The 19,186-nt window shown below is 43.5% G+C and overlaps 1 protein-coding gene across 1 annotated transcript; it reads left to right on the plus strand.

Moving 5' to 3' along the window:
* Positions 1-501: 501 nt before the first annotated feature.
* Positions 502-17,546, plus strand: mfsd14a2 (major facilitator superfamily domain containing 14A2). Its single transcript, XM_080011605.1, has 12 exons — positions 502-604; positions 3,734-3,829; positions 7,232-7,294; positions 8,621-8,748; positions 9,476-9,590; positions 9,871-10,089; positions 11,177-11,290; positions 12,766-12,837; positions 13,176-13,288; positions 13,826-13,923; positions 14,467-14,624; positions 14,860-17,546. Exons 1-12 carry the CDS (start codon positions 521-523, stop codon positions 15,070-15,072), a joined length of 1,473 nt encoding a protein of 490 aa, XP_079867731.1. The 5' UTR covers positions 502-520; the 3' UTR covers positions 15,073-17,546.
* The last annotated feature ends 1,640 nt before the right edge of the window (positions 17,547-19,186 follow it).

A 19,186-nucleotide genomic window follows, 5' to 3' on the forward strand; every position in this document is an offset into this window, starting at 1 on the left:
TTCATGCGTCCTTACCTTTTATGAAATCGAGATAAGAGGACTCACGGGCTAATCAAACTGCCCGAAACCTGCATAAAATCATAATTACCAATAATTACACGTGGGTTTTGCAAACTTACAATTGTTGGCATATGTAGACGGTTCCACGTCCATATTGCCACCTGCCCTTACATAGGTTTTCCTCTGTTCCGCTGAACCCGCGATGCTGTCAGCCAATCAGACCCCAGAACGAGGGGCGCGAGCATTCAGCCCGGCCAATCGAATGGGCGCCAACGGCTCCCGCCCTCCTCGCGTCGACCAGTCCCGTGGCGAGCTGGCGCCGAGGGGGGCGGGGTGACCGTTGGGTCCAGGAAGACGGGCCCCGGCGACGCGGGGACGGGAAGACGCGCTCAGTCCGCCCGCCGAGCAGGAGCCGGACGCGGACGCCGACCGACCCGCATCTCCTCCTCCTCCCCCCCCCTCCTCCTCCCCATTCGCATCACGATGACCCGCTAGCGGCAAGAATGGACATAAGTTAACGATGACGGGGGAGAAAAAGAAGAAGAAGCGGCTCAACCGCAGCATTCTCCTCGCGAAGAAAATTATAATAAAAGATGGAGGCAGCGTGAGTTAAATATTTATTTCCCCGCGCTAGCGCGCCGTCGAGGCGGAGCGGCGTCCGGTCGAAGTTCCGGCGCCCGACTTTCGCTTTTGTTTCCGACGCCGCGGCCGTCGGCGCCGGCTTTCGTCGCGCGTCTCCGGCGTCGTTGTCTTATCGCGTACGGCCGTGTCGAACCGCTCGCCGGATCGGTGAGCGATCGCCCGAGCTAGCTGGCTAACGCGACTAGCCGCGGCGCTAGCTGGCTACCGCGACTAGCCGCGATGCTAGCGTTGGCGGCCTACGGTTAAAGCGTTCACACGTCGCCTCGCGGACGGCAGCCAATGGGTTTAAACTCACAAACGTTTTCTCTGTTTGTGCATAGAGTTGTTGAACTAGCTCTGCGTTTGCATAATTTAATGGGATTCCTGAATACATATACAGTACCTGTAACTGCCACCAATGTAGAACTACGAGGGTGTTGACAGTGCAACAGTTCCTGGGCAAACATTGGTAATATGTGTAGTTATTTGACATGTATTTACCAAAGTCGCTTGGCCAGATGGAGTTAAAATACCCACTATTCACCACTATCCTGCCAGTGATTGAGTTAATTAGCCGGCTACTTATCCTGAGTCCACGGCCGCTAACGTTACATCATGGATTGTGAAGTTGAACAAGCATGGCATCCAGATTTGGGGACAGATTCGGACAAATTGGCCTTTACTGTTCCACAGCTCAAGCATATATATGATCATTATTTGCTATAGTGGGATTTAACTGAAGTACCCCCAAAATCTGGATAGTTAGTGAGATGTTGCGTTACTTGTGAAGGCCCCTGATCACTCTCTCGCTATGTTAACTTTTACTTCTGATAAAACCCTAATTTGGTCTGGCGTGTCATTTTAGAGTAACCGACCATGATGCTTCACAATGTGATGCATTAGCCTCCCACTATGACCGACTGTCAGGAACATCACAAATGGCCCCCGGGTCAAAACGACGCGGTGTATATCCACAAGTTGTCAAAAACAGGAATAGAATGTAAAGAACGTTGTCTTTACCCTAAGAACAAAGATTTATACCAATATTTAGTCTGATGGTGTTTTTTCACCCCTAGATCATTGTTCCCTCGTATTAGTTCTCTCATTTAATAACCTGTAATAAACAATAAAAGTGTTTTGTTTTGTTTTTATGTTAAGTGGTAAACTTACATCCAATACATCCATTTTACTGAGACCAGCAGGAAAAGGTTTCACGCTAAAGGTGTTCCATGAAATATTTTTTGAAAATTTTCCAACTATATATTTGGGCAACTTGACCTGCAACATAACAGGAGGGTTAAAAAAAAAACCAGTCAAATCCAGTTGCCATGACCTTGTCTGTGGTTGCTAGTGTTTCCATCAACAGTCAGGCCGTGATGAAGGATGTAATTCAAAGCCGTGCGCTTGAAGTGAGGCTGCAGGGACTTGTTTGTTATGAGAGCAGGGAGACTTCAGACCAGCGAGCGTTATGTCATTTGCAGGGTGGCCATAGGAAAATGTGTGGAATTGCTGGAATTCCATCAGGACAAATGCAGGAAGATGCACAAAGTGTTCATTTTGACAAACCTGAGGCCAAAAACAAATGGCTGTCCTGGCGTGTGGAAATGTCCCTGTCACCATGCGACCTCTTCAGACAGGAGCCTTGTGTTCCATTAGGGCTGTTGCTTCACCGTTTGTTGCGAAACTACTTATTGGATTAGAGGGTATTTCCATCACCTCTGTCAAAAATACAAATGGTGGAAATTATCATTCTTTACGATAACAAGAGTGTTGAAACATAATAGTGGCCCCGTAAAAGGGAAATGTGTGAATATCGAGGAAGTGAGCAGTTACATACAAGGAACTACGGTGTTCCTCATTTTCCCAATGCAACAGGTGGCCGTTGTAACTAAACAAGCGATGCTGCCGGAAAGGGGGTATTTAGCCAGACTTGCAGCCCTCCTACCCATTGTTAAATTGGCACACCCAGGTCTGTGGCCAATGTTCCCACTCCAACCTGAGCCACAACCCCTCGGGATAATAACCCCTCCCGAGATACTCCCCTTATAGAAAACACCGTTTCGACACATACACCCACTTCCTGCCAAGGCTTCTGCTCAACATCTCTATTTATCCTCCCTGTCACACTCTTCTGCTCTAAAGTAGTATATGAATTGTATTGCGCTGCTGCGAGATTATATCTCCTCATGGATGTGGGTTTAAACAAGTCGGTAAATGATGGCTGTTCGGGTTGTAGTCATTATGCAACTCGAGGCCTGAATTTGAAGTGGGCTTCCGAGGGTTAGTACCAGAAACACCTCTGACAATGCTAAATTTGTTTATTTATGAACGAAATGTTCCCTCTCGGAAAGGCTACCGCTAAAGTTTGATTGGTCACTGTTAAACTGAGTCTGAAATGCCGTAGTAATCATGGCATGTTTCTTTCCTTTCCTTATCGTTTTGTTTTCAGAGAACTTATTTTCCCTCACCATCTCATGTTAATGAAAGCTCATTTGAAATTCAAACGAGCTTGAGCTTGTTAAAAATGATTACTTTATAACCAAGTCAGTGTTGATGGGCGTTTGCTCCGCACAGTTAAAAATGAAAGCACCAGCACTATATTGGCTATATCCACAATCATAAAAATTAAAATATGGTGAGGCTAAATATGGAAATTCAATACTTTAATGGCATCAATCTGCACAGGTACAATCAAGTATTGGGGAATAAAATGTAGTGACACAAAACATTTTTTTTGTTTGTTTAATTGTATCATTTAATTTTAGGTGTATTCATTTTTTTTTTTGGCATAAACATAAATGAGTATTAGAGATGTATCATATAGGAACTGGCATTTACAACACAAATAAAGATTGACATTACCAATGAAAACAAGTGAAGTTGAATCAATGAGCCGGTTATCTTTGCTCACTATCTGGGTTCCGTGCCAGTCTTTAGGCAAAACCCCGAACTGAACCCTAAGCCTTGTCAATGTAATTGATCCCAGTTAACTGCCCCCAGTAGCTGAGCTGCTGTTTATCAGTCACTAATAGCTGTATATGGTGAGGGCGATATTCAGTCTCTCTGCTAACGCCTCTTCCTCTCTGTCCGTCCCTCTTTCTCTCCCGTCTAGCCTCAGGGAATCGGTGAGCCCAGTGTTTACCATGCTGTCGTCGTCATCTTCCTGGAATTTTTTGCGTGGGGCCTCCTCACCACCCCGATGCTCACGGTAAGTCTTCCGGTACAAACACATCTCACACCTATACGCTGGTAAGTTGTGTTGATTCAGAGGTCGTACACCCTCGAAACTCTGTCACACAACAGAGTAGACAGACATTTCCCATTAACTCGAATCACACCAGACCCGTTGCCGCGTGTAAATAATTGAATTGCTAATGAAAAACGGTGAGGGCCGGAATGACGCACTCTCGGTGTGTGTGTGTGTGTGTGTGTGTGTGTGTGTGTGTGTGTGTGTGTGTGTGTGTGTGTGTGTGTGTGTGTGTGTGTGTGTGTGTGTGTGTGTGTGTGTGTGTGTGTGTGTGTGTGTGTGTTGGCAGATGCTCTGCCTGTTGCTAATGGACTGAGAAATATGTAAAGGGCATCAAACAGAGCTTTGTGTGAGCACCGGCTCTTTGTTGAAAGGCTTATCAGAGGGTCAGTGGTTTGTGTTGTCAGGCCACAGCGCTGATGTAGACCAGGCAATCACGCCACACTTGCCTAAGTGCGCCACGGTTATTGGGCCAGGCGAACGGCTTGTGAGGGTAAACGCAGCTGTTCGGGGATTCATTAGTCCTGAAATAAGTTGATTGTAGTCAGATTTTTGGTCAGGTGATATTTCAAGAACTTTGATGCGGCATTTTGATTATCTTCTCTATCTTTTTAAAAATGATACTTTATTTTGGAAGTTAATAAGTAATATGTTTTACTTTTGTGCTGTTAATCATTGTGAGTGGTTTCTGACAGTGGAAAAACCTTATTTGCCATAAATCCACATTATTTTTTTTGTCTGCCCAATGTTTTTCTCAGAACAAAACTGCTTCTTGTAGGATCTGTTATCACAAGCAAATGATGAGCAAACATCTGTGAGCCACATGTCTGCGAGATTGGTTTCCATTGTACGTTAGTGTCGTGTTGAAAGCAGTGCTTCTGTGCGCTGGTTAAAAGTTAATTACTTCGGGTTGGTTGGGCTCCCAAACTCCCTGGGTGGTGTCAGGATTTGCATTTTGGGCTAATCAGAGCATTGCGTCACTGCTTCATTAGTCTGTCTTGCAACAACGTTGCTTGCCAACACCGTTCCTCACTGCATTCAACTTCTCCGTATGGGTTGCTGATTCGTACATTCCACCCACCCCCACCCAAAAAAAGGAAAACTCTTTTTATTATTATTCTTTTTGGTCTTCTTTGTAACGCAGTCTAAATAAGTGGCTATGCTTGGCTTCCTACGTGTATTTCAAGTTTTGTATCTGTGTCAGTCAGCTCTACCCTGTGCCGGTGTGATAGACTTTGAACCGAATCAGTTCTGTTTTCATCGCAAACAGCAACCTCTGGATATATCTGAACGATCAATGGGCTTCTTTCTGTTTGTCTTTTTCATATATATATGTGTGTGTGTGTGTGTGTGTGTGTGTGTGTGTGTGTGTGTGTGTGTGTGTGTGTGTGTGTGTGTGTGTGTGTGTGTGTGTGTGTGTGTGTAAATAAATAAATAAAGACTCGAAAACCTTTCCCTTGACTAACAGACGGCAAGAGTCCAGTGGTTTAGCTTAAGATCTCACCAAGCTGCTGTTTTCTGGTAATAATGGGATTTTAATGGGAGTAGTTCATCATTTGGCTGCTGAGTCATTTTCCTAAGCTGCAGACCCAGGTTCGAAAAGCCATTGTGGTTGATGTAGAAACTCCCGACGGGGTAAAGACCCAGAGGAGTGCCAGTCACTGTCTTGACCATTTTGACTCAAACAGGTGTGTGTGTGTGTGTGTGTGTGTGTGTGTGTGTGTGTGTGTGTGTGTGTGTGTGTGTGTGTGTGTGTGTGTGTGTGTGTGTGTGTGTGTGTGTGTGTGTGTGTGTGTGTGTGTGTGTGTGTGTGTGTGTGTGTGTGTGTGTGAGAAAGCACAGTGGCACACTCGTATCGACACATCTCTGAGAAGGATGCCTTTCACTTACGAGGGTCTGGGGAAATGCTGAGCTTCTTTATCTTGTGAATTGTTAAAGGGATCAATATGATTCACCTCCCGTCATGGTGAGGAATTTTTCCTAACGGTTAACAAAGTCATGAAGTGGTACAGGTGTTACCGGTAACACTGGAAATTTTACAAGATAAGATATTCATAGATGGCATTGAGTATCTGTAGACTCTGCTGCGCGAAACCAGCCGGTGCCAGACCTGGCAGAAGCCATTTTCTATGGAATATCGCACTTAATGGCTTAAATAAAAACTGTGGCTTGATATAAAAACTATTTTTTTTCTATTTATTAATTGCATGGCTGTTGTGGTTGTAGTGAGGAAGCAGATGGAGGACATGGTGGTCTCGCATGGCGCGGTTGGTCCAGTCATTGCATCGGAGTTGCAGCTCGAGTCTAAATTTTATATATATATATATATATATATATATATATATATATATATATATATATATATATATATATATATATATATATATATATATATATATATATATACACACACAGACACAAGATAATTTTGTTTAACATATTTTACTCTTTGTAGATTTCTATAGCAACATATTGTCGCGCTTGTTTCGTACCTCCCCCTCGCTCCCCCAGTGCGTTCACAATGTTCTGTTACCGTCGATCGCGTACCATGTGAATACAGCATCAGTATTGATAACATTCTTAGTATTTTACCAATCTCTTATCTATCTCTTATCTATCTATCTATTTATTTATTTATTTATTTATTTATTTTGGGATGAACGTTGGCGCTGATACACGAAAATTAACTTTGTAACTGTTACTATTAAGGTAATCGTGTATGCCCAAACGCCGGTAACCGCGGCAAACCTACTGTCAGGAAACCAGAACTCAAAATAACTATTTTATATCAATGTTGGATCATATTAGTCATGCAGTTTTCAGGACAATATTAAAGTTGCAGCCGTAGTGTTATGCATCTGCAACGGAAATGAGTTAAGATAGCATGCTTTTGAATGCAAGTCACTCTTATTAAATCCAGGCTATTAACATGCTACATCCATCATAATTGGTATTGGATATAATAACACCACTATGTGACATGATGGCACAAGTAAAAATAAATGATCAAACCCTTTCTCCCGCCTCTTTGCCAGGCTACCCACAGCTGAGTATGGGACCATTTCATGGGTTAATATAATACTCATATAATTTTGTAGTAATTGACAATTGGGCTCCACACTTTCTCCCCTTTTCCCCATAAATCTCCATAATTGAGGCCGCTTTAAATCTAAATGTCCCAAGGTCATCTACACTACATTATTTGGTTTGTTTACACTGTGGTCAGCCTCGCTTGCTCCAGCCATAGTTGGACTAACACTGACAAGTACAACTGGCCACAGCAGGTCATTGTTTAATGTGTGTCTCGGTGTTTATGTGTTTAATGGCATTTCACAAAGATATTATCTGTGTTTGTTTCTCCAGGTGCTGCACCAGACATTCCCCCAGCACACATTCCTAATGAATGGGCTCATTCATGGCGTCAAGGTAAGAGTTAGCGATAGAAGTGATCATTCATGATAACTTAATGGGGACATATTGATAACTATTCAAGCACCACTACAACTTTCCATGTATCGAACATTGTATTAACCTTTTGTAATTACACCCTTCCTTAGGCATTACAACCTTTTTTATTTAATGTACTGAACATTCTTGATGATATTTTGCTGTGCCTTTATTAGGCTTTAGGTGTAAACATCACCCACGTTTACATAGCGGCCACTTGTAATTCACAAATACTTTCCAGACTTCACCAGGTGAACTATCTGGCTCTGACTAGGACTTGCACCAAATGTCTCAATCACACATGGTGCAGGTTCCCAATAAATCCACTTCTGATGGGTTAGAGCTTCAAACTTAATATGAATGCCGCAGTAGAAAGAAAAGTTATAAGGGAACAAACTCGAGGGAATACAATTTATTCTTGTTCTCAAAAAGTTAAGAAATATTGGACATGCATTCTGAGGAATAACCAAATGAAAGAAACATTTTAATAGACAGAAACATTTTGAGACGTTGAATGACGAGGTAGGCGGGTTCCGATCTGGCTGATATGTGACCCTTAAGCTTTATGACACAACGATGATGTGACCATCATAATGGAATATTCTACAGTTGAAGATACATTTTGCCTTTTTATTTAAAGAGCTATGAAACACTGGATGAAGCCACTGGGGATATGTTGGTTGGACATAGTATTTGTTCCATAACATCTTTATTTGTACTGTAAGGTGGTTCTATTTTGTTGACCTAAGATTTGGTGAGCGTGTGTACTCTTCTTCAGCCACGCCCTGCTGACTCTTAGTTCACTTACTTATACAAGTGGCACCAGGGAGCCGCCCAGTACGACTGGCAACCCCGTGCGTGGGGCGTTCAGCAGGCCTCCCCTCCCAAATTCCTTTAACTATGCTTTTCTCTTGTACCAAGATAGAACAACTTTCACAAGCCAAAACAATGGTTCTGTAAATGACGGCTCATGGTGTGCATTTCCTGAACACTGACTATGTTGAATGTGTTAAAATGAAGCAGAAACTTATGTATGTGACCTACACAGCACGTGTGTGAGCCTCCGTAGAGCATCTTTGTTTGTGACATGAAAGTAAGGTCTGACAATCTAAAAGAAGCTTCTTGACACTAGTTAACTTTTTTTCCCCCGTCCTAGAAGACCCTTTGACTTATATTCGTCACCTGTTCCCTCGTGTCACAACTTCTCTCCCCATACCTCTCTGATCCACTCACTACTCTCTTGCTCTCTCTCATTCTCTCTCTCTCTCTCTCTCTCTCTCTCTCTCTCTCTCTCTCATATTACAGGGTCTGTTATCATTTCTCAGTGCTCCTCTGATTGGAGCTCTCTCAGACGTATGGGGGCGCAAGTCCTTCCTACTGCTAACTGTCTTCTTTACATGTGCGCCCATCCCACTGATGAAGATCAGCCCATGGTGAGACCACTAGCGTACACTGAAACAGAGACCAGTTCAGTCGTGATGCCAAGAGAGAGAAATGGAATGTAGTCAAATGAATTTACCAAGCTTTTATTAGTGCAAGGAATTTGACAAGGTGTGGTTGGTACATTAAAAATTGAAATATTAAAATAATTCCAGTAAAATCTGTATCCAATAACCAGGGGCGACTACTTTGTTAGTCGGGTGATTTTAATCAGGCGGATCCATGGAGTGTCTTTTTTTTTTTTTTTAAATGGATAATAACCAAAACAAGCGCACCATTTCCAGGCTATAAATGGCCCCAACCAATCGCACAAAGTGTTCTTCAAAAAATGTGCTGTGCCATTCAAATCAGCTGATCTGCATAGGAAACACACAACATTCAGTCAACAGTAAATGCAAATGTTTGACACACACACACACACACACACACACACACACACAGTGCTTTATTTGAGGACAAAATAAAAGTACAAACCATTTCACCCTGAAGTGAAGGATTATATAAATATTCTTACATCTAGGTTTGCCTTTGTTTTGTTTTTACACTGTTTTCATTTAAAAATGTCTTCAGTTGTCTCTCTTGTATGCCCCCCCAGAATGCTTGTGAAGCGCTTTGGAGCAGTTTGTTTTGAAAAGTGCAATATAAATAAAGATTTGTGTCCAACTGATGCTTTGATGGCCTGGCTATCTGTGGCTATGTTGACAAGACTGTGTCCTTCAGGTGGTACTTTGCGGTCATCTCCATGTCTGGAGTCTTTGCCGTCACCTTCTCTGTGATCTTTGCCTACGTGGCCGACATCACGCAGGAACACGAGAGGAGCACAGCGTATGGTTTGGTAAGGAGACCCAGCCCCTTTTTTACTCATTCTGAGGCAATGAGGTATTGCTTAAGTTCTCTCAGCAACCTCAATGTAATTAACTGTAAATGTCTCCTTTGTATTGTTATTGTTGAAATTTTCTACCAAATGTGCTTCGAATTTGCATTGCGTCTTGACATTTTGAGTCAAATGAGATTAAAAAAAATTCAACCTCCAAGGTGTCGTCAGTGATACTAGTCGGTCACTCACCCCCAGGTCTTATTGGTTCCTCCCATCCATTTCACGCTCACAACCCCAGGTTTCTGCGACCTTTGCGGCCAGCCTGGTGACCAGCCCGGCCATTGGGGCGTACCTCTCCGTGACGTACGGCGACACCCTGGTGGTGATCCTGGCCACAGCCGTCGCCCTCCTGGACATCTGCTTCATCCTGGTGGCCGTGCCGGAGTCCCTGCCGGAGAAGATGAGGCCGGCCTCGTGGGGAGCGCCCATCTCCTGGGAGCAGGCCGACCCCTTTGCTGTGAGTAACCAAAATATGGTGTTCAAGCCTCGTCTGGCTGGCATTTATCCAAATAGTGTTCCAGTAAATGACAGTAAGTGTTGCAAGTGGAGTGTAGAGCGGTCGTCTCGTTGATAAGTTTAGTTGATATGTTTGTGACGATAGTTCTGCCTGTGGATCCCACGCCTTAGAGCACACTGGGTGTTTTGGGACCACAGAAACTTGTTCTTAGAACAGTTGGAGGTGCACATGACTCGAGACTAACGGCTTCCTGTCCTCCCAGGGACGCTAGAAAATGTGTTTGGGACGAACAGAGCTCTTCCCCCGGAACAAAAGGAATTTTTGTATGTACTGTATGTAGCGGCCCGCCAGGCCAAAATTAATGTTTTTTTTGTTTTTTTTTACGCCAAAAATGGCGCCAAATATCCATTTATTATCCGGTACCAGCTGTGCTCAGCTCGCACTCTCTACTCTCCAACAGCGAGTTGAGACACACACGCACACACACCCCGCTGAAGCGCCCATGTAGCCCAGCCCCCTTTCACCCACTCACAGTGCAGTGCTTCTTGGCACTCGCACCGGTTGTTTATGGTCGGGTTAGCTGCTCGGGTTCCTCCCATAGGGGGAAAAATAGGAAACCCATGCCAACCCATAAATTACGCATTGTACATCTAACATAAGTGAAGATTCAGCAACTGATCGCACACCTCAATTTTGTTCGGAAACAGATGTACATATGTGAAGGTTTTTTGGATTAAATACAACACAGAACTCGTATTGAAACCCCATTGGCTGACGTCACGTCAGAGTTCCTGCTGGTGGTGCAACTGCAAAGAGGAACAAGCCCTCGAAGGTTTAAGTTCTCGGGGGAGATTCCCCTTCCTCAGGCAGTCCCGAGAACTGTTTGGTCCGAAAACGCCTGCTGAGTTCACTAGGATCTCACTGTGATTTCAATACAAAGGGTCACGATTCAAACGGATATTAATGAAATGGCTTAAACTGATGTAACTAAGTCTTATGACATGCCTCAGTTTTGGGTTTTTTTTCTGTCTGTAAAATAATTTACCGTCCACTGCACTTTATTTAAAAGACTCTTTCTTGTTGGCAGTCTCTGCGTAAGGTGGGCCAGGACTCCACGGTGCTGCTCATCTGTATTACGGTGTTCCTGTCCTACCTCCCCGAGGCTGGCCAGTACTCCAGCTTCTTCCTCTATCTCGGACAGGTAACAAATCCTTCCTCTCAGCACCTCTGCTGCAAAAATGGTTTGACAGTATACCTTATAAAACCATGACCAAAGAAAAATGATTGTTTATTTTTATTATAATTGTAATATAATAATTCAAAAAATTACATATTGAAGCACTATTAGAAACAATTACAATTCAACGGTCTAGTTTGAGGGAGAAAAAAAATCCCAAATGGGGTCACATGACATGTATATGTAAATATTTTTTAGTGTCTGTCCACAGCATCATTTCAGCTACCACATGTAGCGGTAGCACAAATGATGTCGTCCTCCCTAAACACTGATGTATCATTTGGCTGAATCCAGTAGAAGCTTTTATAAGGCGACATATTGACTCATCATGGCAATGGCGAGAGGGATTAATATTTGAATTCTAATACGCCACGATAGGGACAGGTTTCCATACACTAGGAAAATTGTCCCACTGCACAGGTTATCCAGCATGTTTTCAGCAGGCACCGTCGTAGAACAAACTAATCGGGTGTCGCGGCACAAACCTGTAAATAAAAAATGAAATGAGTGGCAGCCGCAAGGTTCCACTAGGTCCTTGAGGTGCTTGTAGTGGGTTAATTTAGTCCTCAGAAATACAGAGTACTGGAATATAAATGTCGATACTTGAAAATAGCCCCTTTTGTGCTGAAGAGCTTGAAAGGTCCTTGAAAAAAATAAAAAAACAGGTAATTGAAAAAACCTGTGATAGTGTCCTGGATTTTGTTATTTAGATCGTTAAAATTTTACGACAAAGATTATGCCAGAGAAATGTAAATTTTAATTAAATTATGATTATTATTAATAATAATGATAATAGTGATATTAGGGGTGGGAATTGCCAGGGATCTTACGATACTGTCACAATAATATTGCGAGTCTATGTTTTGCAATACACCAAGTATTGCAATATGAAACTGCTATATATATATATATATATATATATATATATATATATATATATATATATATAAAATATTCATTTCTTTCTCATGTGACTACAGTTAAAAATTGTAAACATATAATAAAATTATATAAACATACATACAAACAATAAAATATCTATACTTGGTGGCCGTGTATCGATACAATGTCGCCATGCAAAATATCACGATGCTATGCCCACCCGTGTAAATATGTCCACACAGACAGATAGCGGGGTCCGTTATCTGTCTCCACTCCATTTTAATTGTCAAATTCTACACAACTTGCAGAAGCCGAGCCCAGGGCTGCTGCTGCAGCTGTTCTCTATGTGCCTGGAGATAACAAGTTGTGTGTTTCATCGTTTTACGCCAAAGAAAACTGCACAGCGTTGTTATTTGCAGTAAACACTACAAATTCACTTGGGGGGATGGGTAATGGAATCAACCTTTATTCATCATGTGTGCAAGGTTTGAATAGTTTTGGTTGTGATCCCAAGTCCGATTTTATTGGCCTGTTATATCCCGTTATCTCGCCCTCAGGTCATTCGCTTTTCGTCAGAGGCGGTGGCTGCCTTCATTGCAGTGGTGGGGATTCTCTCCATCCTGGCACAGGTAATAGAATGGCTCACTTGGATTTGAGATAAGAACCTGTTTTCGTATTCTTTATCGGGCATTTTGTATATCACATAGGTCTGTGCAATTTCCGTCCTTTTGAGTGGGATCATAATAACTTTTACCATCGGGATTATTCATAAATGTGTTTGTTGAGTCACTCGCAGCATTTGGATGTATTTTTATTTTTGTTGAAGGGAGCTAAATCCCCAGTTCTTCAGTTCCATTTCTTTTCAGCCCAGACAATCTCCAATTCTTTGAACTGCGTCAGAGTGGAGTAGTCTGACTCTTGGCTACAATGTAAACATAATTTTTTTGTTTTTTGTTTTTTTCCTCAGACGGTTGTACTGGGAATCCTGATGCGTTCCATAGGGAATAAGAACACTATCCTGCTTGGCCTGGGCTTCCAGATCCTCCAGCTGGCCTGGTACGGCTTCGGCTCCCAGCACTGGTCAGTATTTGTCATCTAGTAATGCTTATTGAAAACAAACTGTGGATACAACACAGTGCATAGCTTTGAATAGTTCAAAATCCTGGTATGGACAAAATTAAAATAAAAACTGCCAATTAGTAAAGATAACAATGCATGACTGGTGTTGTTCCCCTTTTGTCCTGTGTTGTACTGCCGTAACAAGCCACAGGGGAGCAGCAAAGGTTTTCTCAAAGGCACCACCGTCAGCAGCAATGTCGAAATGCTACAGGGATTGAGCAGTTGGATGTTTCAAAAAATGTAACTGTACCAAGCATGTTCAATTTTATTTAAAAGCCAAGTTAAGTAAAATTGCAATCAGCAGTCTCAGTGGCTTTTTCTCTTCACTACCGTTTTGAAATGGGGGGCAGTAACATCCAGAAAATGTGTACTTGTGGTGAGACGCATTGTCGTTTAAAGTTGTCTTGAATTAATTCATCACTGTTCCGGAGTAAAAAACAGATCTCACCTGCTCCACGTGGGATGTTTTTGGTAACGTTGGTTTGCTCTTCTGTGAAGGATGATGTGGGCGGCGGGAGCCGTGGCAGCCATGTCCAGCATCACCTTCCCCGCCATCAGCGCCATCGTGTCCCGCAACGCCGAGCCCGACCAGCAAGGTAAGTCTCCTTTGTTTTTGTATTTTGTCTTTATTTATTTATTTATTTATTTATTTTTAAATCTGAGTTTGATATTTTTTCACATTGATCAGGGTGTCTTGTTTGAATTTATTGTTGTGAAAGTTGAGAGATGCAGTCAGATGCATAGCTGTAGGTTCTTGCCGTTATTGTTTACCTTCCCTAACCCTATTAAGTGACTGTTGGGCCCTTACGTAACAAATGTTCACTTTGTTTACTTCACTTTTTTTCCCTGTTGTACAAAGGGGGTGTATTGTTATTATTGTTGGTTATCTGATCATTTAGTCTTATCTAAAGAGAAGCACTGTGTTTTGTTTTTGTAGGGTTTATAATACTTGTCCAAATAGAGATCGTTATTTACCCCTATGACTGTGCCTAGTGTCAATATCTGCTCCAGCTCTTGAAGTTGTCAGCCTCTGCACTAATGGCACCAAGATGGTTTCCTGAATATTCGGTCGCTTGTCGCCGGCTCCTCGGAGCTCCTCAGGTGACTTTCGAAGCGCTCTGCACGTTGTGTTCCTCTAGGTGTCGTCCAGGGGATGATCACGGGAATCCGGGGGCTGTGCAACGGTTTGGGTCCGGCGCTCTATGGCTTTGTTTTCTACCTGTTCCACGTGGAGCTGACCGACACAGACGGCTCGGACAAAGGTGTCAAGTCCAGCAGGGCAAACCCCACCGACGAGGTAAGGCCTATTTTTTATTTTATTTTTTAAAGCATCCATTATCAAATGTATTTTGGAGCCAGCACCACAAACTATGCGTTAATTCACATTCAGGCCAGTACGCGATGGATTGAGGCTAAATAAAAATTGGGCTGTTGGCTACTTGTATGACATCATCGGGCATGGTGAAAGCTTGAAATGGATTATATAGAAAGTATTTTTATTTATTTATAAAAAATATACCCTACCGTTCTAGAGCGCCATCATCCCGGGCCCCCCCTTCCTGTTCGGAGCCTGTTCCGTGCTGCTGTCCCTGCTGGTGGCACTGTTCATCCCTGAGCACACAGGGCCTGGCGTGCGGCCCGGCGCCTACAAGAAGCACAGCAACGGGGCCCAGAGCCACTCGCACAGCCCCCAGGGCAGAGGGGCAGAAGGCAAGGAGCCACTGCTGGAGGACAGCAGTGTATAACCCCAGCCCCTGGGGGGAGGGAGGGGGACACCCTGGCTTCCCCCCCCCCCCTCAGCCACGACTACACATGGACGACACACACACACACACACACACACACACACACACACACACACACACACAATCCACAGAAAAAAACACATTTGCGCCCGAGTTACGCTGTGACACCGACGGGCCGTTAGGGTGGGCACGTGTCTTCAGCAGCACAATACCGGGCCGTGCGGGAACTTTCTCAAGACCCTGTTTATCATCTGAAAGCTTGAAGCGTTTTTTGGGAGGCTGCTGTGGATAGTTGTCCGTGTGTGTGGGATTTAACTTGGCTGAGCTGGACTCTAATATTAAGTTTGTGCGAGGCAGCAACACGGCGGCAACACAGCCGCCTGCTGTCGGTGCATAAAACCTCCCTGCAAGCACACACCCCCGAAAAGGCTCAGCCCGAGGGTGCAGTGGTGATAAATCTGAAATCCCTTTTTTTCGGAGTCCGCTCATTCCACTGTAGCCCGTCGAGCGGAAAACTCTGTCCCCTGCGCCCAGCGGGAGCGTGACAAGCCGTTAGTAGAGCCCTTGTCCGGCTACTGTTCACAAGCCCACTGTTGTCGTGACGCTTTCTGGTGATTACGTGTCAAACGAGGAAGTGTGGCTCTTCCTCGGCCCGAGCTCGGTGCGCTCCGACGAAGCCGTTGTGTCGGCAGCCCCGAACCGGTCCGGGAGGCGGGGCGGGGTCCCGCTTGACATCCTCGCACAGAAAGTGTTGCAGGAGACCACTTTTATTATCGGTGACCATTTTTAAGATGTTTACTGGCCATTCTTTAGTTTAGCAGTGCGGTTTGGGTTGTGTATTTTCCTCTGTTCGGACTGAAGGCTGGTTGCGCTTCAAGTTTTTAATTTAAAAACAAAACAACAAATAATTGTTGCCTTGAAGTGACTTAAGATATATATGCATATATATATTGAAATTACGCAAACCTGCATGAAGACCAAGGTCTGAGTGGGCTCTGTAATCTTCTGCTATCGCTCCCATCGGAGCCTCCACATGCATTGTACTTCCTGTTTTTGGGCCCCCACTTGCACCCCGATACTATAAAAAAAATAATAATAATAAAATAAAATAAAAAGCTGTCAGAACCATAGTTTAATTTAAACCAATTTAAAAACATTCTGGAACACTTGGGTTAAGAGTTTTTATAGCTATCTGTGTTGGCACCGTCGTGGTCAACAAGGTGTCTTTGGAAAACAATATCATAAAGGTTCTGTAGAATATCACTCGTGCTGCTGCAATAGTAAACATGTAGGTTCAATAGAACGTTTTTTTTTTTCTTGAACGGAGAGAGATGATGTATTTCAGAGGTTTCCAAGACTCCCTTTGGCGTGTGCAGTCCTGTGTAAGTGGTCGCTAAAAAGAGAAACCACTGGGCATTCCTGCGTCGATGTCCCAACAACTATGGCGGCGAAAACTGTATCAAGAACCAGTCAAAAATTTGCTGTTGTAATATTTTTTTCTTGTCTATTTTAATTATTTTCTCTTTTGAAATAACTGATTTTATAAGTGACGCAAGTGCATTGAAATAACCAAATCGCCACCCGGTCTGGATTAGCTAATGGTGAGTTCTACAATTTCACTTGTCTGAACTGAGTTTCATATGTTCTGTGCCAAATGTTTTTGTTTATTGTGTATATGAATGCTTTGGATATTGTTTTTGTGTGTGTGTGTGTGTTTTTTATTACTTTTGTCTTAATTTCTATGGCTTAAGATGCAAGTTCAAAAGCTATTTCTGACAGCTGTAAAATTATCATTTTCAGTCATTTCTTTTAGGAATATTCTAAACATTGTGGTCCAGTCTCTTTTTTTTGTTTGTTTGTTTTTGTCGTTTTTTTTTTGGTCTTCATGTAACAAGCATTTCAACTTGTGTTTGCTAAGATTTTCCTTTTGTTCCAGAGTTTTATCAGCAGAGGACATAAGAACCATTGAATGTTCCAAGCCAAGCTATACATGTTAATATGCACACAAACCCAACGCTCTCGCATCACATTTTATCATTTCACACCAGGCCTCCGTAGCCGTGAGACCGTTAATCTTGATTTGTTGTCATTGTCCTCCCTTTTGCATATTTGGAGAAACCCACATTTATCCTCCTGCGTTGAGATCTTAATGAAATTGTTAAGGTTTTGCACCAGCCCCGTGTCCGCACATACAACTCCTGAGCAGATGACTGTAAACGTACACAAACCAGCTGTACATACAGCAGATGTATATATTGCTCAAGGAGATGGCCACTTCCTGGTCTGTTTTGTTTGTATTGTGCAATTATAGATTTCTCAAGACCTACCTTGCTAGCGACTCCTTTTTTAGTCCAGTTTGGTTTGTGGCCTGAGCCCCCTCTTTGTGTGCCTAAAATTAGCCAAGAAATGAGTATGGCAACATGAGTTAAAATGGTGGATCTGTAAATATGGGAAACTAATGACAAACTATTTATTAAAGGTTTATTGTACATTGAGGTGTTTGGGTTTGATTCTGAGTTCGGGCGTGGTTCCCAAATAGTCCAAACATGTACTTTGCTGTTTCATCCCACTGCCAAGATTATTTTAGCAATGGGGTGTGTTTCCAAGAGGAAAAGATTCAACAGACAACTGACAAAAGTTCGAGCCAGTTACAACTGAGGTAATGTTGGGGTTGTTTCTATAATTGGTAATACTATCAATCCTTGTGCAATGTGCTTAAGTCATTGTAACCCGAACCTGCCCTTTCCAATACTGTGACAGATTGGTGTCAATGCATTCATTTACTTTGATGCCGTCCATTTCCACGGTGCAGCGCAGCGTGTGTGTTGTTCTTCATTGCTGCCGCATGGAAGCAGAAGTAAAAACTTGGCGAGGTCATGACCTCACTTATTCCAACGCATCACTCTTAACTTATTTTAAATATTTGTCTTCAAGTTAACAAACGCTTCTATTTTAAAAAAATCTATACATATACATTTTGTCCTGCATCTGAACGAGCACGTCGACTTCGAAGAACTTGAGCATCGCAGTAAGCTCAAAAGGTTTGGTCAGTATTTCAGATAGACTGCGTTAGTTTGGTCAATTGATTAAACACAAAATATCAACTAACCAATTAAATGTATTCAGTCGAGAAAAGCAAATTATTTTCTCTTGCATGAGTTCTTCCATGCAAGAGAATCCTCCATGCAAGAGAATTCCATCCTCGGGTGTTCGTGCTCTTGGGCCGGGGGTGGGGGTGGGGGGGTCCGTTGTCCAGAATGATGATGTCAGCGAAAGTTTCCAAGTGGAGCAGCAGGTGCTGTGTGGTCTTAACAGGGGATGGAAGAGATAGTAATAAGACTCTTAGCCTTAATCCACGCCCATTGTTTCCCAACGAGCGCTGTGATGGTGTCGGGCTTTGCCATATGGGTTTGGTTATGATAGACTCATCAGCAGACCGGGGGCTCCTCATTACCAACTGTGTTTTCCCTCCACTCGATCCGACATCTATAGTATGCAGGTGTCTGGATGCGTTTCATAATCCTCGGTGCCGCCAATGCTCCTATCCGAAAAAACAAACAAACAAAAAACTTCCGCTTCCATGTTTTTGGGGAATTGGGGAATTGGGGAGGTTAGAGTTCTTCGGCGGGGCGAGGGACGGGGTCGGGGCGTGTTTTACCGAGACCCACCCGAGGAGCCTGCCGGGAGGAAAGCAGGCGCTCAGATCAGTTCCTCGGTGCAGGCGAGAAGCGATGCGTCGTGCCATCGTTAATTCATCTCTGCTCGTGTCAGGGATGAAAAGCTTCCATGTGACTCTCCGGGGACCCGCTGGAATGTATTACATTTAACATTTAGCAGACGCTTTTATCCAAAGCGACTTACAATTGTACAAACACCGACGGACGCAGCCATCAGGAGCAATTAGGGGTTAATTGTCTTGCTCAAGGACACTACAGCATGCTAGCAGGAGGAGCCTGGGATCGAACCAGCAACCTTTAGATCACTAGACCACCAGCTCTACCGCCTGAGCCACCATCCCCCTGTGTATTGTGATGCAGAGTAGCTGTCGTGGAGCATTAATTCTCTGGCTTCAGTTAGGTGCATGGGACTGGAAGACTGCTTACGTTCTCGAAAA

The sequence above is a fragment of the Zeus faber genome (genome assembly GCF_960531495.2).
Source record: "Zeus faber genome assembly, chromosome: 12".
Taxonomy (NCBI): Eukaryota; Metazoa; Chordata; class Actinopteri; order Zeiformes; family Zeidae; genus Zeus; species Zeus faber.

What these genes read in the sequence shown, in the direction of transcription:
- mfsd14a2 (XM_080011605.1), top strand. Translation starts at nt 521, where the DNA reads ATGACGGGGGAGAAAAAGAAGAAGAAGCGGCTCAACCGCAGCATTCTC. An exon ending in CTGATGAAGATCAGCCCATG is followed by an intron (nt 8,749 to 9,475) that starts GTGAGACCACTA and finishes TGTGTCCTTCAG; the next exon opens with GTGGTACTTTGCGGTCATCT. An exon ending in GGAGCACAGCGTATGGTTTG is followed by an intron (nt 9,591 to 9,870) that starts GTAAGGAGACCC and finishes TCACAACCCCAG; the next exon opens with GTTTCTGCGACCTTTGCGGC.